Source organism: Eleginops maclovinus, chromosome 3 (genome assembly GCF_036324505.1).
Source record: "Eleginops maclovinus isolate JMC-PN-2008 ecotype Puerto Natales chromosome 3, JC_Emac_rtc_rv5, whole genome shotgun sequence".
Taxonomy (NCBI): Eukaryota; Metazoa; Chordata; class Actinopteri; order Perciformes; family Eleginopidae; genus Eleginops; species Eleginops maclovinus.
In genome coordinates, this window is record NC_086351.1 from 10806385 (window position 1) to 10830562 (window position 24178).

The 24178-nt window shown below is 42.0% G+C and overlaps 1 protein-coding gene across 1 annotated transcript in view; it reads right to left on the minus strand.

The window, feature by feature from the left end:
- The window catches only part of kcnn3 (potassium intermediate/small conductance calcium-activated channel, subfamily N, member 3), a 43957-nt gene extending 22715 nt beyond the window's left edge, over positions 1-21242 (minus strand). The window contains 5 exon segments of the mRNA XM_063878222.1: positions 8965-9060; positions 18997-19445; positions 19448-19538; positions 19540-20132; positions 20770-21242. Of these exon segments, the coding sequence (XP_063734292.1) occupies positions 8965-9060; positions 18997-19445; positions 19448-19538; positions 19540-20106 (1203 nt within the window). The 5' untranslated portion in view covers positions 20107-20132; positions 20770-21242.
- Positions 21243-24178: the final 2936 nt, after the last annotated feature.

The following is a 24178-nucleotide window of genomic DNA, read 5'->3' on the forward strand; positions in this document are numbered from 1 at the left end:
GTGTGCAGTCCCAGCCTCGTCATGGTGACTGTTGCCAAGGCGACAACATCAAAGAGCAGCCAAGCTTAATTAGGATCCCCAGCGAGAGAGAGAGGAAAGGAGAGAGCAGGAGGAAGAGTCAAAAAGAGAGAAACGCTGTGAGAGACGAGGCAAGAAGAAAGGAAGAGGAGATATAGGCAATAAGACGGAGAGGTGTGTGTGACAGCAACTGAAGAGGTACAGAGAGGAAAGCACAGACAGGTTGTCTGACACTTGCAAAGGTTTATGTGTGAGTGTGTAGTCACATTTTTGAAGGGACAACAATCTTGTAGCACTGTCACATTACGGGGACTCACCTCCCACTTGGGGACACGAAGCTGGTTGCCCCAAGGTAAACTACTGGATTTATGACTTGTTTTCTGGACAAATTTAGGCTAAATTTCCAGGAAATAAATGTAAGTCAATGTAACAAAATACACAGAAATAAGTTTCTGTTTGTTTACCTGTTGGAGAGTAAGTCACCGAACTTCATGTATATTCATCTTGACTTTCAGATCAGAGCATTGCTTTTCATCTGCAAACTTTCTGTGTGATACCTCCCTGTTTTTTCCTCCTTCCAACCATCCTTCACTCCCCTTCCTCCTTTCTCTGAATGACATCTCTCCAAATCAAAGTAGAGGTGATGCAGCTTCATGCTACTGGAGGAAATGAGCGGCTCTCCCTTCCTCTTCTCCCCGCCCTCCCTTCCTCTCCTGTACTGTCCTCCCTCGTGCTCCTGCTGTCAGTCTTTTCCTGGCTAAATCGCCATGAGGAAGGGATAAATATTTAAATTCCATTAGGAAAGTAATCTGTCAATGGGAGTGAGTGAGTGCCACTGCCCCTGTATGACCAAATAGGGAGGGGATGAGGGAGGAGGGTTTGGCAAGAGAAAAAAAAGGTCGGGAATATCTATGTGAGTGTATGTGTGTGTGTGTGTGTGTGTGTGTGTGTGTGTGTGTGTGTGTGTGTGTGTGTGTGTGTGTGTGTGTGTGTGTGTGTGTGTGTGTGTGTGTGTGTGTGTGTGTGTGTGTGTGTGTGTGGGACTCTGTGTGTGTGAGGGAGCCAAACACAAACTGTCAACTCTAACAGGAGAGAAACAGGGGGGAAGGTCAGGGAACAGGGAAGCTAAATATACTTGGACACAAAAAACAAGCCTATGGGGGAAAATAACCAATACCACAGAAAATCTTCTGTTATTTTCTTAATTTAAAAAAACGTGACATCACAAGGCAGAGGGCAGGGAAATTCGAAGGAAACAGAAAGCACACAGGACAGAAGGAAAGCAAGCCAGTGGGAGACAACAAAGTAGAAATGTATGAAAAAGACAGGTCTCCTCAGATGTGACAGTGTGAGGTCTAAGATGAGATTCTGTATTTCAATAATCACCCACTGCAACACTTGCAATGCATCTGCTTGACATCCCCCCTCCATCTTTCCTCTTTAGCCTTCTGTCCATCCACATGTGCCTCAACCCCTTCCAGTGCCCAGGGACATCATACCTTGGTAATCGTGTTACAGCCCTGATTGCAGATGCCTCTCTCATCACGAAACCAGACACAGTGCTGGCCAGACTCTGCCAAGAGCACAACCGAGACATGCAGAGGCAATTTTGCAGACATGCATGCGCACACACACATGCATACACATATTCAGACGGCCCTTTCAAACGCAGCACAGACTTTCAAGAAGAGGGAGATGCAGGCAAATCAGCCTCAAGTCGGAATATCCCAGATGGGGGTCCGACTAAACCTTAGTCTGGGACCGAAACGGCCCTAATCACTGAAAAACAAAGTGACAGAGCGAAAAATACAAAAGCATGCACGCATACTTTTGCGCACATAGTGACACCTCTGGGAAAAGTCTGGGTCCTACAGCGTGGAGATCCCTAGAACAGGCAGAAACAAGCACAGCCTCACGCACCTAGATGTACGTAAATATGCAGAGTTGATAACAAGATTTCCTTGACTCTATTTGCCGCTTTGAGGGAACACCCCCATGGGCACTTCTGCACAGACGACAGTAAGGAAGGAAAGCAGGTGTTATTGAAGTGAAGAGGAAGTGTTGGAAATTGTGAGAGATGAAGAAAGGTTCAGGGTTTCTGTTTCTGCATCAGCATTGCATTATGTTGCCTAGTTTGCCACTAGCAGAATTAAAACCAGCAACTGGAAGAGGGTGAAGAAATGATTCACCCAGTGGAGTCTAGGGACCAGGAATCTCCTTCATTCAGTGCAAATTTAATAAATAAACTAAATCTAAAAATGTCCAGAAAGAAACAAGATGCAAATGGAATCTACTAAATAAACAATTCCTGAATATAAGCAAGTTAAATGCTTCTGTCAAGTCCATATCTAAGGAGGAGGCTGTGGTTTACCTCACTGTCAGTCTATCTTCCATATATAATTCCCAGGACGGATGTACATAATGCAGTACATTGCATGACATGACCATCCAAGTATTAGAAATGTCAGAAATGCAGATTCACTTTGAAGAAAAAACAACATTTTTAGAAAACTCCTGCTACTCTGTTTTCCTAATAGCATCTTCCTGCATTTGAGTGTCTGAGAGTGCCAAGCTTGTGTCTTCTTGATCAATGGACTGCTTCTAAAATCTAACTGAATAACACAGTTCACCAGTGCTTAAAGTGCACTAATGGACTGGAGAAATATCCTTTCCTCACAAACTCTTTTAGAGTTTTTATTTGATTTATTTCAAAAATTCAATTGTTGCCTTTCAAGTAGGAATCTCTTGCAAGTGTATTGGCTAAAATGAATCCTTTCCTTCAGTTTCTTGTTGAGGGGAAGGAAAAAATGTGTGTCTGAAGAAATGAAGGCCACTGGTGAGCTGGCAGATACGTAAGTGATTCATTCAACAAACCAGCTCATCAAATAAATGCTCATGCATGGACGTCCCTGGATGCTACATGAAACACATGAAAGGTACACTTGCCGTTTTTAAAACTAACATCTAGTGGTTTTGGCCCTATGGAGGGTGTATCTTCTGATGAACCAAAGGGCCACTTAGATGGAGCAAACATTTGGGTATTTTAACAGCAAAATGATTTTTTTAATACTGTGTTTGCATTATTCCTGACCTGATCTCATTCACTCAGTGTTAACTCAAACTAATGGCGTGGGGTTGCACAAATTAGACATTCGTCACAGCTCTCTCAAAATGTCTCCCCAGTGCATGGTAGCGATAACAATCCATGCTCAAATTCTAATAATATCTGGATGATAACACTCTCCATCCATTATCTGTTGTCTTAACAAAGTAACAGAGAATCAGTAAAGCAATCTTACAAATGTAAAAAAACTAAATGCAAGCTTAAACACAATTGTAAAAGATAATGATTTAAAAGTCATACAATACTATTGCAGGTTGATGTTGCAGAGTTAAGAAGATAAAGTGTTTAAGTCCGATCATTACGTGTTTTCAGTCTATTCCACTTTATTTAATGCTCAGATAAATTACCAATACACAATAGTGTAAATTAATTCATTCTCAAAACCTATGTTTAAGTTCACAGATTCAATATGATTTAGCCCACTCCATAGATTTTAGTATTGCACTCCAGTTCACTGTTGCACTGATGATGGACAACTTAAAAAATATATAGCAGGGATATTAAGTTTTTTAATGCAATTCTCAAAATCTGGTCCCTACATGATCCACAATGCATTTTGACAGCTGATAAATTCAGTCATTGATTTGGGTGTAGCCATTGTGGCCTTGAGCTGCTGAGGTCTAAACTCTCAAACAGGTTTTCGCTTTCAAACTTCTTTCTTTTGGTTTTCTAGAGTTCTCCTTTTAAGAAAGTATACATTCTCTGGAATCTCTGCAAATACTTTTTTTCTTAAGACATTTTAAAAGAACTCTTACATTGCTGAACGCAACGGAGCACACGACTGAACTGTGCAGAAGTACATTTTAAGTGCAAGACCCAACTTTTTTGTTAAGAAATGAAATGATTGGCTCAATACTGCTTTCACATGAAATGTAATAACTTGTTCACCAAGCCAGAGCCAGCAAAGTCTGGTGGACAGTTACATCCATATTTTGCTTTAAGCAAATTGCACATCGGGGCACCCTAGACATGGCAATAAAGGAATGAGAGGGGAACATGTAACTTCTTGTAGTATTATAATTATCAGTTATTTATGTGTCTTATTCTTTAATCAGCACTTACAGTCTTGATCACTTACTTCTAAACATATGCAACAGCTCTAGGCTGATATTCAAAAAGTAAATGAATTAAATAGTTATCTGAATATTAATCAATTAAGAAAATTCCCATCATGAAACGCAACAAAACATTTATCCCATTCATCAGAATTTAAAGCTAAACAAACAAAACTAAATCCCCAACCTTTTTTATTTCTTGCACCAATGTGGTAAAGGGTCTAAACCCAACTGTGCAGCAACACTGACACAATCTACTAAGTACATTGTAAACGGAGATGAAATGGTAACTCAGGGATAATTTCATTTTTGATCCAACAAGAACCCCAGCTGAATTTCAGGAGGATTTTAGGGATTAGCTCAAAGAAATATGTGAGACCGACCGAGAGAACAAGACAGACTTAATAAAATTCACAATCAAAAGCATCCCAGAAAAATGTTGAAACATGAATGATAACTGTGGAGATCAAACATTTAGGTATTTTAACAGCAAATATATCACTGTAAAAGGATTTTGGAAGAGTTTGTCATATGTGCTTGATTTTCATTTGTTTTAAAGAACAAACAAACGAAAATCAAAGTTGAATTGAAATTGTAAATGTCAAATTTGTTGTTTCAATTTGTTTTAATGTTGGCAGGGATTCCCCATATCCTGGTATCAAAATGAAATAAATAAAACCAGGAGTGTAAATGTGGCTCAGATGACTTCAAATGACACAAAACTGAGATGTTTTCAGTCCAAATGAAACCTGTTTGATGTCAGCTCCCTGTAACAAAAGGCTTTTCCCTTTTGCGGCACGATCTTGTTGCTTGGAACAAGCTCTCATTTGCTTGAGAACAATTATCTCTCTTCCATAACAAGATAATTACTGTCAATAGTTAACAAGAACATTGATCTCCCCCCTTTCCCCCTGATTTCATGCAGAGCACAATTGGTTTGGGCTGTCCCCTGGCAGATTAGAAGAGACAGTGAAGATGAAGAGAGGGGAGAAAGGGAAGAAACATCCAAAGAGGAACGATACGAGAGATGAATGAAAACGGGACAAGATAAAAGGCAACAAAAAAAAAATACAGTGAGGGTTTTAAGAGGGTAAGAATAGCAGGAGAGTGTGAAAGTACCACAGGAGAAGGGTAAAAAGGTGAGAAGCTGGATGCTGAGTAGCAGGAGAGTAGTCAGGAAGAAAGGATCTGAAACTCACAAAATGTAATTGAAGCTCTGTGAAGAAAAAGGAAGACAGATCCTAATCTGATAATGACGAAGAAGCAGGAGGAGAAAGAAAGAAAAAAGAATGAAACAGAGAAGCACACTGATGGTGGTAAACAAAAAGTACTGGGAGATAAAAGACATGAGAATGGAGAGAGAAAGGAGGTATAAATGCCAGCTAAACCCGATAACATCATTCTGATCTCTAGGCTCTCTGCCTCTCCTACCTTCTGTGCAAATGTGTGTTTGTGTGTGCATGTGCATGTGCATGTGCATGTAATATCCTGTCACATGCTGGGCAAAATGCTCCAGCAGAGTGTGTCATAATCAGAGAATGAGATCTTCATTGAACAATGCCTTTCATTTTGCACAGCATAACTTCTCCTGGGATGCATCTGTGTGTGTTTGTGTTCGAAACATCCACCAATAAAAAGCAGAGACAAACGGACACTTGTTATATTGCTCATATATAAGCAAAAAGGGCGCGGCATCAGCTGGCAGGCATTGAATAGTAAAACCAACATGCATGTAATGCAACATGTGTATTGCTCAAGGCGTAGCCTATATGAAGATGTGAGCAGGCAATTTGGGATGCTGCACATATTCACTAACAGAACAGGCTCGCTGTTTAATACTGCTACCAACCATAAGCCACTTTTTAGCATTTAAACCCATATGTTTCCCTCAGGAGTAGGTAGAGACCAAAAACACAGCTGAAAGAGGAAGAATATTGAAAAAGCGAGTAGGAGCACGACTCTAAATAAGTAAACATGTTATTTCTTGTTGCTGGATGTGTAAGCAAGCAATAAATAAAATATGTCAATGTTTTGTTCAGAGGTTTTTTTTCACTGCCACATGTGACAGTTTTGTTGTCCTGCAATAAGTAATTATCACCAGCATTTCAGAGGTGCTGTTATTAGGTTTTACCTCCTAATACAATGGTTCAAACCTGATTATCTGACTGCAATGTCACTGTGTTCCCAGGTTTCAGCAGTTTTGGTGAGTACAGTGTTATCATAACCAATAGAAATGATGGCCAAAACCACAAAATAATACAAGCTGTAACAAACCAGGATTGTCCTTTGAGAGTCTGCTGTCAGAAAGTAAAAAATGCATATAATGTATCACGGTCCTCACTCTAGTTATTATCAAAAGTGATTTGGGGATCAATCAGAACTTCACTTCCCCTCCCTGCTGCCATTCCCATCCATACCTTCTTCGCACTCCTCCCAAAACTCCTGACTTCATTTAATAAAAAGGAATTATTTCTCAAAGAGATTAACAGAAGACCTTCCAGTATCAATCTCTTCTTCTCCCATCGGCATTAGTGTGCCTGTCACGTGTGGCAGCCACAGTGTGCGTGGGAGGATGACTGACTCCATATGTGAAAGTGAAATCAAACTTGTGAGCAAAAATGTGGGCTATTTATCAATGAAGGCTCGATCTTTATCCTTAAAAACATTGTTGTGAATGTTAATACACAGCGGCTGCCTATAACAGACTTAATGCCAGTCTATCTGCGCCTGTGCGTGGCAGTGAATAAGGAACGGTCATCAAGTTATTGATCTACAGACTGAGAGCCTCAGAGCAGAAAGCATCAGAACTTGCTGTAGCACAGACTAGCTGTAACTGTAATAGACATTTCCAGAAACATCCAAGCTGCGATTTGATGAAAAAAAGTCACAGCATCAAACTAATACGGGGAGAGATGGATGAGTGTTGCTCTGTGGTTTAGCTGGTGGGAGTAATAGCTGGTGTGGGGGCACTCATTGGGTCCAATTCCCGCAAGGCTCCCATAAATAGTCAATGTGCATCGATTGCAAATGGCTTCAGATGAAAACCCTGGCTAAATGACCAAGGTACCATTATATTAGTGAAATGACAAACAGCAAAGCAGATATCAAGAAGCATGAAAGCATTTTCTGATTGATTGTTTCAGCCTTACAAGAGGTTGAAGATATGCGTGTGTTTGTGTGGGTCGCATGTATGTGTGTTATATGTTTATGTGTGTATTCATCTATCGAATGACAGGGTTGCTACTGAGTGTGTATTTAACATTCGGTTTCAGACTGTTTCGTCGATCCACCTAAGACGCTCATTATAGTCATTAATTGACTGGAGCTGACACACACCTGGGTATCTTGGTTTATCTCAGGAGCCGGAGGGCGACCACATAATGTGTTCACTTTTTACAGCGCTAATATGAGCATCTACAAAAAACATTCCTTCATTAAAAAAAAGGTGAAGGTGTTAAAGACGTTGTCGTTATTTTGGTAAATAGCCTACAGTAAGAGAATATTGATAACATTGTAATTTATGACCTACCACAAACAAAGTTGTGAAATGTGTAAAACATCAATTTACATATATAAATGTAGGGCTAAGGCAAGGGTAACAAAAAAATGTATTGCAGCCGGGCAGAGAGTGAGAACAAAAACTGCCCAGAATGTTTTTCTGATGAAATCAGAAAGGAAAATGATTGTTCAGTATTTAACATCTAAATCAGTTAATATTTTAAAACATAACCAGAGGCAAGGACTGTTTTTATATAAAGTCTAGCACTGATTGGACGAGATGTGCTCGCAATCCCAAACACTGACATCGAGCTGGATTTTGATTGAAGAGCGGAGAAAGAATCAACCAGAATGACTGCACGTTTTCCATAATAGACCCAGGATCTCCCTAACTATAAGCTTCAACCAGCAGTTTGTTAGCTTAGCATAGCATACAGACTGTTAGCGAGGGGAAACAGCTATAACGGCTTTGATAAAGGTAAATGTCTTCCTTCGGGCCGCCAGATGGCTCAGTGGTTAGAGATGGCGGCCCATATGCAGTGACTGCTGCCAAGTACAGCAAGTCAGTTCAAATTCTGAGCCGACTGAACATTATAGGCAATGTCCTCTCCTCTGTCTCCCCCTTTTCACTCTATAACTCAAATAAAGGCACTCGGGCCCCGCAAAAAGTCTCTCTTCCGCAGACAGAAACCAATGAATGAACTTGCGTGGACGAGAGCATAGGCTATCGAACTGTTCTGATAAAAATTGCTCTGTAGCTCGCTGTCTACCGTGCTATATATGGTTTTGAAATGACGTTGTTTGTATTTTTAAAACGTTGTGTTCACGAGTTATTGATCCGCGAAGTTTGAATCTGTCAATATCTTTCTAACTACTGAACTTTCAACCCCTTCCTTTCTCATTACTCCGCAGCAGCTCTCTATTCTTTGATTGAATAAAATGTGCGAATGTTTTAATTAAATCGAGGCCTCGGATTATATCTTGTGTGCACGAATATGATAGCTTTTGTACGAATTTACAAACAAGAGAAATTGTGTTAACTAGTGAGCTTTGCAGTTGCTGAGTCACATTTTGATTCAGAGTAGCTCCATTGCTTTCAGTCTTTATGCTAAGCTAAGGTTATGGCCTCCATAGGTATAGCCATTGTCATCACTGAGTATTGGTGATCTTTTAAGTTTGAGCAAAGTTAAGCAACTAAAGCTACCAAAATGTCGAACACCTGCCAGTGAGTTGGTCTGTGTCAGTGTGTATGTGCATGTGTGTTTTTACCTGAACTTCCCGAGCATGGTAGGCTATGATGAGACCCAGCAGTATGACCGTGGATAGGCTGATCAGACACTTCAGGGCCAGAGAATACATGGAGCTCTGTAGAGAAAAAGAACATGTACCTAATCAGAAACATATAGGGATTTTATTTTCATTTTGGCTCAATGATTGTTTTAATAAAAAACATCTGTGAACCCAGATTCATGATAGTCCACATTCTGTATAGCTCAATTTGCAGCGAGACCCAGATGTCAAAACGTGTCTTCTGTCATTCCCTTGCTCAAATGACATGTGTCAGCCTCAGCATAGACAAAGGATGTAACATTTACAAAAGAGACTTTCAAAAGCTGAGCAGAAGTAGAATGGAAGTATCTCACCCGTCAATATCACTGCAGCCGAGCTTTCAATCCTCTGCTTGTCTGGTTTCATAGGGCTGATAACCCATGCACTGGGGAACTTTCAATCAATACAACTCATAGCACTTCAGTGGCTTCTTTAACCCCTTCGCCTCACACACTCAGAGCACAGCAACTAGTTTTCATACGCAAGTGCGCACACATACACAAACACATCTGCACATCAGCACATTTACACTGGAAACATACAACTGAAGAAACATGATCTACATTACATTTTTGTTCTGTTAGGTTTCATTGTTCATTTTGATTTATATTTTAATTGGTGAGAGCATGTTAGGTTGAGTGTGAATCAAATGTGTTGTGGAAATAAATGAATGATTTTAGGAACTATAACTTCATCAGAAATGAAAGATAATTAGAAAACATGCGTGGTAAGCATTTTTAACACACAAATATTTTTATTTACTGTATCTAGTTAATGGTATTTGAATGAATGACCTCTGAAATGTTCTGTTCTTCTGTTTTCCATTTTACCATCTGTTATTCCTTGCTTCCACCTCACCCGTAATTGTCATGCATCAGGAAACCTTGTTAGCCTTGCTGGTGGCATGGCTCTCGAGGGATGTAAATGTCAGTCTGTCTAAGGGTCTATGTTGGTTCACCACTTTGGTTCGGACTGGAATACCTTGAAGATTGTCATGTTTCACACAGGATGAAACCTACAGACTTTTGATGCAGCACCAGAATCAAGTCAAATCTGTCACCTATGATAATGACTTGCTGACCCCAGACTTTTCCTGCAGTGCTTCAAGCAGGTTGATATTTTTGGTTCAAGAGTAAACAACTCCACAACCATAGGATGGATTGCCATGGTATTTGGTACCGACCCGGGTACCACCATTAGGTAACACTATTGCTTTAAAACATGGTGCTGCCATGGATGCAGATAGATTGTCATGAAATTAGATAAAGCTATTCATGATCCCGAGAGAATAAATTGTTAACAATGTTTGACCAATGATTGTTTTGTAGCATCATCATGTCAACATTTAACTTTATGCAATTATATACATTCTACATAGACTAGTAAGCAGTATACATGCTAAACATCATCCCGTACGCATTATCATTGGTAGCGTGTTAGCATGCAACAATTTGAAAGTGTATACCCCGATGTAGATAAAGAAAAATTCCCAAACAATTGAAAAAACGCTCCTTAACAAAGGGTTTTCATCAGACAGCAGATCACTGTTGTTTTTAGCCTACAATATTCAAACAGGGTTAAAGAGCTTAATTGTTGGGCACTATTTTTAGATATATGCTCTACATAATGCCAATTAAAATGCAGAGCTCAGATGAGTATCTCAAGCAGGACGCTGTTTGAAGGAACCTTGTACAACAGTATGGCTCATTGCTGTGTAGTAGTTTGTAGTTTTGGCTAACAATGGATCTCCAAAGCACAACAGATTAAAGAATGTTTGTTAGTGTGAAGTTAATGTGAGACAAAACAGGCAAGCAACCAAAAAGCAGACAGTATATGGACGGGGCGGCAGGATCAGGTCATTCTAATCAGGGAGAATGTGAAGCAGGTGGGCCATTGGGTGATGAGGTGACCATATATTTTTGAGCTGGGTTAAAACTACATACACTTCCTAATAATTGATTCAGTGGTCTATATCAGATCAAGGACTGAGTCTTGAACTGCAGAAAATAAAAGGAAAAAAAACCCAAAGTGAATTAATTCTTGAGGTTCACCAAGGTCACGTGACGAACAGCAAAGCCTTCTGTATTCTTCAAGAGAATAGTTGAGCCACATAAAGACTGCAGCATCTCAGATCAGATATTTCAGCTGTTAAGAATTCATGGCCAAACACACTCCTAATCTGAGTGTACACTCGTGGGTTTTTATATAGTACTCAGCCTTTCCTTCATGACATTATTAGGTAGAATCTACATTGCATTTTGGGTTCATGAATATATATTGCAAGTCAGCCTTCTGGAAAATGGAGTGTGTTAGTGTGTTAGTGAGTCTACTGAGGGGCTGCAGATGCTTGATGGCCTTAATGGTATTAATGATATTAACTTTACACATCACACAAATGCACAGTCTAGCTTGTAAATCCTCACGCCCTCAGTTTATTATTCCTTTTCCTCTTAACTATCAACATATGAGAGGATTGAAAATGAAACAGGGAACCCTTTCTACCATTTAAAACACATTTCATTACATATGGACACACACACACACGGTACTCATATTGTTTCTCATACGGTGGTAAGGGGCCACTTCACACCTCAGGGGAAATGCCGGCTAGCTTTGGCTAGCAACTGATTTCTTTTTATCCGCCTGCCTAAGAATCGAACCCTTTCTTATTTTATTTTATTTGCTCAAACTCTGCCTGTCTTGGTCCGTCTCTCTCCTGCTAACATCTCATTTGTAATCACTCAAGCGAACTAGGTACAAAAGGAAGCCAACATGAAAGAAATTCAGACTTGTTTCTGTTTCAACAGTCACAGTTGTGAGCTGAAATGTGATTTGCTTAGAGTTTACTTCCTCACTTTGTCTCACCTCTCTCATTGTGTTTACCTCCAGCCGTCTGTTGCCCGCTCAGCTTTTTTCAGTTCAGCCCATCACACTGTCATGTACTTTTTGCCTGTTTCTACTTCATCTACTCTGCCTATATGTTGAATGACACAACTGGTATGGAGACGTTTGTGCACCATGACCACTGATTCTCTATTCTAGTTGGTTGGCAGGGGTCAATTAATTTTCTATTTACTGGAGAGGCAGGTACCATTTTTAATCAACAAACCCGTATTAAACTCTAGATAAAGTCAGCAGCAGTGAGGGTTTAAGGTTTTGTTGATCCTCTCATCACTGCAGACGTGCATGTTGACAGCTGATGCCCACGCGCTTCTACATACTTTGGTCCGTGGCACTGGAGAACAATGGCACATTTTTTTAGGTATGTTTTTGGCGTGAAATACCTTTTCCTGTGGTAAAATGTATGTTCTATTTTTAAGTACTAATGACTAAAACAACAGTCCTTCAGTTAAGTATCAAGATGGATCGCACAAGCAATTATCACAGCTCAGCTACAAATACAAAATTAATACAAATAAAAATTCCTCTACCAACCCCGGCCAAGTTTACCAATTAATCACAAGTTATGGTTTCAAAAAGGGTTTGGGTGCAGCGATTTCTTTTCGTCAAAGGGACAACATGTGTTTTTTATGCAAGGTAAATAAATAGTTCAGATGAACAACAGGTGAGTACCTTTCCAAAACCTTCTGGAAAGTCAGAAGTTGCCCGGTTACCAGCACAGTTGTGATAAATCAACAATGACTGAATTGTGTTGTGAATGTTTGCGAACTGTCACGGCGAACTGTGACACTTGAATACAACAGAGCCATAATTCATGTAATTAATAAAACCTGTGTTTTTCCCATTACGACAAGTCAAATTGTCTGATGTGAAAAGGCAAACAGGAAAACTCTTGTTCATTAAGAGAGACAGCATGACAACATGCAAAATATTCGACGCTACACTAAAATGAAATTCTTTTAAATCAGTTTGACATTTGTTTGATTCTGGAAATTCAGAGGCACAGACAGAAGAGAAAAAGAGAAGACTTCTGAATCAATGTAAAATTGAAGTTGTACCAATCATTTACGATACTAGATTTAATCATGTTTACATGTGAGTGCATGTGCTACATGTGTCTTTAAGTGTGTTTCTGGCTGTGCATAAGTGTGCCATTGGTGCGTATTGATCAATGCCTTGCAGAGATAATGAGCTTTTTGAACTGCTTAGTTCTTTAGCATTTAGACATGCACAAACCCAGCACACACATGCACACAAACACTGAACCAGTAGTATCTAGATGAGGGTTTTCCTTAATTGTCCCTTACCCTTATTGACACAGATGTAAGAGCAAATACACATTACTGACAGCGTAATAAGTCTCTTGCTACATGTGTTGGTAATGCATGTAATGAAGGTGTGTGCGTGTGTGTGTGTGTGTGTGTGTCTTTGTGTGAGCATGTTAGCCTTGGGGGTCTTTCCCTGTCGGAGCAATGCCTTCTTGCAATCAGTCTCCAGGGAAACAGGCAGTAGACAGATGAGCCAGGCCACCTTAGCAGGATAAATACACACACACACACACACACACACACACACACACACACACACACACACACTCACACACTCTCTCTCACACACACACACACACACACACACACACACACACACACACACACACACACACACACACACACACACACACACACACACACACACACACACACACACACACACAAACTGCCTATTGACACACGCCATTACAGTCCTACACACTCAATTAAATCCAAACAAAAGGGGCTGTGAATGCACACGCACACACACTAGCAGGTGCATCCATGAGAACTAATATGACAGAACTGAAAACATAAAAACATTGAGTTACACACGATATAGGAGGATAGAAGATGACGCGTGACGCAAGTGTTTATGGTTACAGATGGATGATGCAAGGTCTAACACCCAGGTCTTACGACACACTCACCCTCATAGAGAGAGGCAGCCTAGCCTGTTACACTAAAAGATAGGAGCACATTTGTACCTGTTAGTAGCAAGACCTGTGGGATCTACCGTCCCTTAGAAGCCTGTGATCTGGCCGTCGTATAGCTCAGTGGGTAGAGCAGGCGGCCATATACTGGGGTTTGATGGATGCGGTGGACCCAGGTTCAAATCCGGCCTGGGTCCCTTTGCCGCGCGTCTTCCCCTCTGTCTCCCTGTTTCTGACCTGCATTGTCACTATATTAAAAGGCACTGGTTGCCCCAAAAATTCTTAAAAGAAAAAAAAAGAAGCCTGTGATCTAAAGATGAAGGGAATGTGGAGTGGATGAAAAGAGAGGAGGAGGTAGAAGAAGAGGTTGAAGGGAGGAGGGGGAGTGACGTGCAGAAGTGCTGAGATGGCTCCTTAAGAGAATATGGTGGCAGCTTGTGGGTTTAATTCCCTAAAGATCGTCAGGTAGCCAACCGTCTGAAAAGCATCAAGCAGCCGCTGTTAAGGGCCTCACAAAGAAAGGTTTGAAAGGTCTCCCAGTAAATATCTACAAGAAACTTCATAAATAAGGAAGCAAGGGTTGTGAGGAAGAGACGCTTGCAGTGCAGGGGGAATGTGGGAGATGGTGTAAGCCCGCTGAGATGGCAATGACGCTCTCGGGGAAACAAAGACATATTTAAGGCTCGCCAGGGGAGGAACATAAACACTGCCCGTAAGTGAGAAGAAGGAAGGAAACGGAGAATGGAAGCGACCACTGCAACTGTTCTGCAAAATCATTAATACTCGTGGTGAGAAGTTCACACGCACACACACACACACACACACACACACACACACACACACACACACACACACACACACACACACACACACACACACACACACACACACACACACACACACAACTCCCATCCTGTACTGTGTGTCAAGTGTGAGTATTGAAGGCTTGACAGGTGAAGTTGGCAGCAGCTGTGTGTTCCCTCAGAATAGCTCCATTGCAGGCCTGAAACGTGGTGTGGAAGCAGGGGCCCCGGGGAGCCACATGGGCCTTTGTAAAGAGATCTATTGATCTGACAGTGACATAGTAATGTCCCAGGTGTCAGATAACCTCAGTTATTCTGAGATAGAGACACGTCAGACATGTCAGAGCGGGATTTCCTCATCTTTAACCTGATCCTAATAAAATCAATAATAGAAGCTCATAAAGTGTTTTATGAGAATGTGTCCTCGCACTGCCATTAACACTTGAGGAGTAAAGGTCCTTGGTTGTGTGGCACAGGGACACTGATCATGAGAAATGGCCCCAGAAAATGTTGAGTTAAAAATACAGAGCCACCCATGAGACTCTAACTGTCTCTCGACAAGTTATTGAATTGGATGTTTTTATTTTTTTGATGTGGGAAAGCTCACAAGGCTGCCAGCACAGCAAATAAAACAATTCCACATTCATGAATTATTTCATCATTCAATATTCCCTCTGCATAATACGCCGTGGCTCAACAACTGTGATTGGACATTTTCAGTACAGGGATTTACTGCCACTGCCTAGAGCGCTGAGTATCAATGGGGAAGTAAGTATTCAGATAAAGTAAATTAGCATTAATCCTCAAAATTGTGCTTGGGCTTTCGACCACTGCTGAATATGAATACAAAGCAATGTTTTATCTCCATTCAAACTTATCTTACTAATCAAAAAGTGGCCTTGACCTTGATTGACTTAGAATTTTAAAGAAAAACAACTAGATGGATACTAAAATACAATCTCAGCTTCAGTGTGTGCTTGAAAATGCTACTGCACATGAATATACATATGCTTACTCACTGAACCCACAGTCACGAACACCATGTCCTCCTCAGTTAACCCCTTTCCATTTATCCTTCCTAACATACTCGTAAACACAAAGACACACACACACACACACACACACACACACCCACACACACACACACACACACACACACACACACACACACACACCACCCACATACACACACACACACACACCCAAATACCCACATACACACACACCCACTGTTTAGTTCCATTCTTATTCTTCATCTCTATTTTTGGTAGCAAGATAGAGCAGCTGGTTTGGTAGAATCACATACACACACATGGAGTGACATTTAGTTTACAGCTATTGTTAAAGACTCAAAGGCATACTGTGCTGTTAACAGGGTATATAAATATATTTATAAATATATATATGAAAGAGATACGGAGGGAGAGATGGAGAGAGACTGTATTGAATAGTTTATATTAAATAATGAAAAAATGATCTCTGTACTATATCACATTTCCCCACACGCTCTCACGCTGCCTCTCACTGATGCACACAACATAGCACCCCAGAATGGCAGCTTCCATTTTCAGTGTGTAAGTTTGTACGGCATGTGTGTGCCGGGGTGGACGGTGCATGCGTGGATGAGTGATTATCAATAATCAATACAAGAAATCATTGAAGACCTCCCCCCTAAACTGGTTTAAAGCATGAACCTCTCCACTTCTCTTTTTACTGTCATCCCATTCATCTCCATCATCTCCCATCCTGTCTTTCATCCTCACAATCTCGATATCCATTTTCTTTCACAACAACCAGCAGGCTTCTTTCCACTTCAATTATCTAAGTGAGGGCTGAACTGTCAGAAGGAACTCCAGTATCTGTTGGAGTCAAATCAAATCTCCAACCCATGAAAAAGTATACATTGTTGCTCTGCATTTAGAAAGTAATTTTGAACACGCTCTGCTGAAGCATCCTTAACTGTCCACCCTAAATTGAGGCATTGAGGAGGCACACTATTCTACTTCAACTTTGTGTTTTTGTTCTGAACTAGACACCTTAAAGATAACTAATATAGAGTGAGAGCAAACACTTTGACCACCCTGCTCAAATTCATGGCTGTCCATAGATTGTTATGTTGGACAATGCTGCTGGATTCAGAGTAAGCCTGTATTGGTTGTAGCTTAAGGTCCTAAATCAGGCTTTTCATTAACGCCTTTCCTTTTTTCTCTCCTTTTTCAGCCTTTCATTTCTCGCCCAGCCGTTTCTCTCTTCCGATCACACTCCCGCAGTTTGACGCCCACTGGAGGAGCAGTGGAGCAGAGGGAGCGAGAAAGTGAGGGGAATAATGAAAGAAAGATAAAGATAAAGAGACAGGCGTGGAGTTGAAATAGGAAAGGACACGGGCAGAGAAAGAGAGCATTATAAGTGTCCGCCGTCCCTTTCAGGGAGGAGAATGGGTCGACAGAAAGGGAGAAATGACACAGGGAAAGCTTGAAAGAGGGGAATACCAAACATGAATTTTCATTAAGAAAAAGACATAGACTCTTAAAAGGTTTTCCTCAAGAAATGGGTGGGAGACAGAGGCAAAGACTGTAGTCGACCAGGAACAGGCTGATTTTTCCAGCATCGACAGTAACAAAGAGATACTCTGAGACTGCAAACCAAAACAGAGCAGGAAAATATCGCAAAAAACATATCCAGATGGGCTATTCCAATGACTTACCTGTAAACCTGTGCCCTCACATCATCCTTTACCCGTCGTCACATGGTCAGTGATCCATGAATGACAAGCTGCATAAGTGGAAATAATGTTTCCACCTTATTAGCTAAAGAAAACCAAGCCACTGTGACATGTCAGACTGAAAAAAGGGCTGGAACAAGGCCAAAAGTATCTCGGCATCATGAAGGTGAGCTCAACATGCTCCAGATCTCACTGGGACAATGTGACACACACACACACATACACAAACAGAGCCAAAATAAACAGACAATAGCAGCCAGGGGCCGATTCAGCTTATTACACTCCCCATTACACAGACAAATGAGATCCTGGCCTCCTACTGATAATCTGCCCCCATGTCTTTAGCAGCGTTGTATTACATCATTGAGAAGAAGCAACTGTCAAGCCTGGTCAAAACAGTTAACAACAACAACAATGACAACAACAAGATGGTGTTGGTAACTTGGTGAGGTCATTAGTGAATGAGGTGTGAGAGGTGACTCTTATATAATCGACCAATTGCCTGAAAAAATTGCCAAAGTTTGAAGACAACCGCAAGCATTCAATCTCCATGGTTCAAATCTGACTGGTGGATAGAGATGAGCGCGATTCAAACAAACCACACATTAGCCTGGTTATCCCACAAGCATTGAGATGGAGAGAGGGACAATTAATTACTTATAGTAAAACCACCACAGTTTGGTAAAATTAAAATCAGCTAGAAAATGGAAATGAGTCTGTATGTACGCTGTTTCAAAATAAACTGCCATATTACCACTCGACCGGAGCAATGCGTAACAGCATTCAGCACAAGCTTGAGGACGTTCAGCTGCATGAGAGCAGGCTGCTGGTGCTAGCCAAACACTGTAAACCAAAATGAGATTTAGGTTTACCGCCCTAACTCGCAGACACTGTTATCCTGCTAGATCTGAAATTATAATACAGATTAGTCCAGTTGCCTTAACAAGACATATCTACTGTTTTCTGTGAACATTTTTCTCTACCAGTCACCTATTCTGACTTCGTCTTAACGTCAGGGAAATTAGTCGTTAGTGACTTGTAACATGTCCTTTTCATGTCATTTTTGCTGGCAACGGTCAAAATAAAGGCAAAAAGTCACCAAAATCAGTCAAAGTCACCCAAGGAGATTCCAGCTCAGCACCAGTGCACAGCACTACACCCATAAAGACAGCCTGGTGGAAGATTTGAGGGCCTTTTTCATGTTCATTAAAGGTGCAATCAACCAATATATGATTGCACTCTAGGGGGAAAGATTAAACATAGTGGTCAACATTTTTGAAGCAGATGCAGATAGTTAAGCTTTTAGTCCCTACTAAGAGTCAAACCCCAATATTACCAGATCCTAAACTTACTATGGACCCTACCTGTCAAGGAACACTTTTTTTTTCAAATTCACACACCCCTGAACCACAAGTTTTTTCTATAAATTTAAAGTCTCTATGAAAGATCACCCTGATGACATTAGTATGACTTCCTCTGAGTAGTTATCTCCTCCTGAGAAAACAACTTATACAACCATGTCTTTGAAGTGATCTTTACTGTATGTGTAAAATCAGGGAAGTGTCCCTTGTCTGTCCTCTCACCTTGTTGTACACGCCCCAGGACAGCTCCGTCTCAATCACCATGACGACGATGCCAAACATCCCGAAGATCAGGGCATAGTCGCTCAGCCTCTTTCTCTTCTCGAACAGTGCCCTACGGTGCCCCAGTTTATAGCCAATGTTTTGGTTCTTCCTTTTGGAGGCCTTGGAGGTGCTGCCCCTGGCCCCCGTGCCCACCCCCCCGACTGCCCCTACCGCCCCAACCCCACCTACCGCCCCTTGCCTGCTGCCCCTCCCTGTCGGCGCCCGCCTGCTCTCCACCAGCGCATGGTTCTGGTGGTATATGGACATCTGGTTTGAAGTGGAATCAGTGATGTCATAACCCGCCCTGAGGTATGGCGAGTCTTCTTTGGAAGAAATCACAATCTCTGGAGGGCTATGAATTGGGGGTGGATTGGTAGAAGACTGGGCCACCAAAGAGGTAGGAGGGGCTTCTCGCTGTCGGTCATGCCCCCCAGCGGCCGTTGCCCCGGCAACAGCTGAAACGCCACCCTCTTTGGTTTCACTGCTGCTGTCTGATTCGATGAGGTTTCTGCGGGAAGCGCTGAGGCGGCTCAGGGGCTTCATGACCCCGCCTGTGTACTTACAGGAGCTCATGGCGATCTCTGTGAAGGGGTTACTGTCCCGGCGGTGAACAAGAGGGCTGGCCTGCCTGTGCTTGCAGCCCCTCTCTCTTTCCCTGTCCCTCTCTCGCTCCATCGAGGGCGAATGGGACGAGTAAAAGAGGGCATTGTAGACTGGGGAGTTATCCCCACTCAGGCTGTGCTGCGAGCCCAGGCAGGAGGAGAGCGGGGTGCTGGTTGGGTGCAGGGCGTTGGGTATGGCTGGGGGCAGAGGCTGGGCTCCAGAGGATGACAGGGGCAACTTGGGGAGTGATGATGGAGGTAAGTTGGGCGTGGCAGGGGACAGGGACGGGGTGCTGCCATTTAGACGGTCGAGGCTTGATCCTCCCATGTGGTTGGAGTGGTTTGATCCTGGCTGGTTGCCAGTTGTGGAGGGATGGGAAATACTGCTCAGGGGAAGGAGGAAGCGCTGGTCCTCATCCTCGCTCCCTCCTAGCAGAGCCAAGCTCAGAGAGGGGGGAGGCTCCATGGTCACGGCTTTGGCCACGCAACTTTCTACAAACAAACACAAAACAAGAGAAGAGCAGAACTGTAAAGAAAAATAGAGAACACACCGGGACAGACTATTCATCATGACGGCAGCAATGCATACAGGACAGACAGAGCAAGTGGCTGGAGGGAGCATTGTGATGGATGATGGTCAGTTAAGACAAATAAGGGTAAAGTCTGAACTAAAAAAGCTGAAGATGTGTGACAAAGAGGGGCATCAGAGTGAGGAAGAGTGTCCATAATTGGGGAATATGTTATTCCTTAAGTCACATTTGAGTCAGCTGCCTAGTCAGCCTCTCTCAGTGACCTCTCTCTGTGTTTTCCAGTGTCCTCTCTTTCTCTCACATCCCACAGTGCTTCCAGCAATCTATGCAATAAAATGTCATCTGTGTTACACTGATGTAAAGGCAGAAGGATGGTGCCGATCCTTTGGCTTCACAATGAGATCAAGCTCTGAGACTAAAGGATAATAATTCCTCCTCAGTCCAGTTTGACAGCACATGAAGTACTCTGTGTACGCCTCAGTTAACCATAAATTGGCTTCATTTGATTAATCCAAAAATAATAACCTACTTTCAGCATGATATAACCAGACACCTTCATGGCCCCCTCCTCCCTGTCTGTTTCTCTACCTACCTCCTACCTCTTCTCTCTCGGTCCCTGTCCCCCAGGTTAGTTGCGTTGGATCACTGGCTGGATGAAAATAGACCACCACACTTTTTCTTTTTCATGTTGTCACGGCCATCCCATCATCTTTTCGCTTCGCCTCCTCGCATAAAGGTCCCTCCACAGGTCCCTCGCTTTTCTCTGGAAATTGTGCGTCGCTCCCCACAAATGTTGCCTCCGTCTCCACCTGATACGATCAGTTTGTTTCTTTCTCAATCACCGCTGATCTCTCGACGGTGCCCATTTCGATACCGTCAATGACAATCGACTCGAGACGAAGAGGAATAATCCATAGTGACTGGATTACATCGGTCAACCTGTGGCTGCAGGTCACAAATGTGCAGCGACATAAACTGGCAACAATAAAAAAACGCAAAGCTGGACGTCAAGTAACACTCCTCAGATGAGCAATGAAGTCTGTGATTTAATGTGTGGCTCCACCGACTTCTACTCAATCTACAGCTCTCTGTCTCCCCGGATCTGTCTCTCACTCGCTCCTCCAACTTCTCTCCCTCTTTCTCCGCCTCCAGACCTGCCGTTCATTCCCATTGGACGGAATCAGAGGAGCGAAATAAGCGCTGAAACAGGTGGCAGGGTTTGTAAGATGTAGGCGCCAAACAAATGCCTAATTTATTGTACTCGGGCTATTTGGGGGTTTTTTAAAACATTTTTTAAATGTAGCACCAGAAAACATGTGATCCATTTGGTATTTGAAACTGCTGCTTAAAGGCGACTGCCTCTATAATAAAAGGCATATCTGGTCGCGTATAAGCACCTGTTACACCCTTAAAAGGACGCTGTATCTGGCAACTTCAAGTCAGAAACACAGGCATTAACAGAATCATTTTCACATTTTAGGAGCATTATCAATGCATTTTCGTATAACGTATTTATCTTGCTATACCACAACTATAATGTCCAAAATACGTGCACGGGTGACGTAGAAGCAGGAGAAGCAGGAGCAGCAGGAGCAGCATAGAAATAACCTCCTTAAATTGAGTAATACAGAATCCCTCTTCAAATATGTATTGTTTGGACTATAAAAGGTGTTTTAAGGTAATTTGACCCTTTAGTTGTTCATTATTTTACTATATGTTGCTCTGAGCAGCGAGTTGACACATTTACTTGCAATGGGTACCCTGAAATTATATTACATTTAATTCAATGCAATACAATTAATTTCCTCTTTAAAAGTATGCACAATTGACAGGAGAGAGATATTACCTTAGTTTTAACTTTCGGGATTTGTCTGATTTCATTAGACTTATACATTTATAACCACACCTCTACTGAGTCTATACGACATAATCCTGCATAATTAGACTATTGCTCCTGTCCTAATCCGTTTAACATTGTGGTTCTCTGTGTGCACCCTTAATCGGATGAGCCATGACGCGGAATTGTGTGGGAGCGGATTATTGAGATGTGTCTCTATAACAGGTCAAACTATCCTGCGATTATGCAATTTGACAGATATCACTAAAGCAAATCATATCGTTTGCCGAAAATTTCAAAGTATTTATGCAACACCATATGCCGATGCTTAACCAAGGCTTGCAGCTAACACCTCTGCCACGATGCCATATGGTTTGATCTGCTGTCAAGTATATTTGTATTATTTTATTTTTTACTATATTTTATGCTCTACCTCTACACGAGTCCCTCGCGTTGTGTGTGTGGTTGTCAATGTTAGCTCATGTGGTTTTGATCACACCTGCACAGTTGGTATCCCTAATGTTTTTTGTCATCTTTAAAAATAAAAAAAGAGTCAACTAAATTATGCAAAAGAATAATTATCTGGCACAAACTTCAATGTTCTGGCAGCAGATTCTTCACAGCTGTTCTGCCAATAAAACACAGGAGAGAGAGCAAGAGGGAGAAAGAGCTTTGACAAACACAACCCATCAAAGCACAGCAAATGGGAAAAGGGCTGCGAGAGGCCCGGGGTGACATTAGGACTGACAGCAAATAGGAATGGTGGCAGGCCACACTGTATATATCTTTCACAAGTCTTAATATTGTCGACAGAGGTTAGGGGGCAGCAGAGAAAGATTGAGAGTTTGGAGCAATGAAAGCAGAGGGGAGTGACAGAGGAGTAATGATGGGTCCATTGAATGAAAAGGTTAGCGCACAGTTCTGCCCTGCAGCATACGTCAGATGTAGGGTGTGAGAAATAATATGAACGAGAAAGTGAATAATAGAATACAAAGAGGAATAATAAAGTGGGATGGCAGTTGCCATGCCAACACTGTAGTATACAGATGAGTCCTCACTCCACCTGATCTCCATCTCGTTTGTCTTCCTCTGAGTCTAAAGACAAACAAAAGCTTGACTACAGAGAATTATGCTATATAAATCACATTTGCATAAACCAAAAAAGTATAAACCTAAACATTTTTGCTACCTCATATTGTTTCTCACGCTGACTCGTAGCTACAATATTAAGCCCTTCTGTTTCGTCTTCACTATGAAGCACTCACTAAATAACAAACCATTCAAAAAAATGTTCTGGTTCTTTACTTTAAAGGAGAAAAAAATATGCTTATTACTTGTTGCCACCTCCTTGTTTGTATGGTAAATGAAGCCACCACCACTGGTTAGCTTAGCTTAGCTTAGCTTAGTTTAAAGACTGGAATTGGAGGTAAAACGCTAGCATGGCTCTGGCAAACTGTAATAAGACAGAGCAGAGTAAACTGTCAGACAAATGTAGTGGAGAAACAATCCAATATATCCTTCTAAAGTGTGATAAAAAATAATTAGATAGAAATGCCAGAGTAAAGAAGGCTAGTCTACTTCTTAGCACTGAATAACACAGCCGCACACTGACAGAACCTCAAGGTCAGTATTAAAATAAGGAAAAAATTGAGAAGGCTGTTTTTTTTTTTTTGCTCCTTCTTAAAATCCGACAACATGATACACGTCAGAGAAGTGATGAGTGAGTGCATTGCGTAGCTGCATGGCTCTTCTTAATAGACCGCTGGGTTGGCCCCACTCTATCAGACATGCTCTAATCGCTGCCCTACACCGGCTCCATTGTATCCTAATGGCTCAGATTGCATTAGGGGCCTGGAAACTGTGGGGGCTAACCCACAGCGTAAAACCGACCGCTGTATGCAGATGGATCTCTGCACAGCAAACAGCACTCTAATCTGACTGCCTGAGAGAGACTAATCAAATACATAGAGCGAGAGACTACAGGGGGTAAAAGATACAGAGGAGGATGTGGAGGGAATGTCAGAGCTCAAAGAAAGCTGTTGGTAATGCGTTCGCTTTCCCATTTACGTTGCGAGCAAGCAGGGCTTCAAGTCTCACCTCCAAAGAACTGTGCCCTTTTGATGAAAGGAAAATGACTGATACGCATGCAGGCAGTCACACATCATATTGCT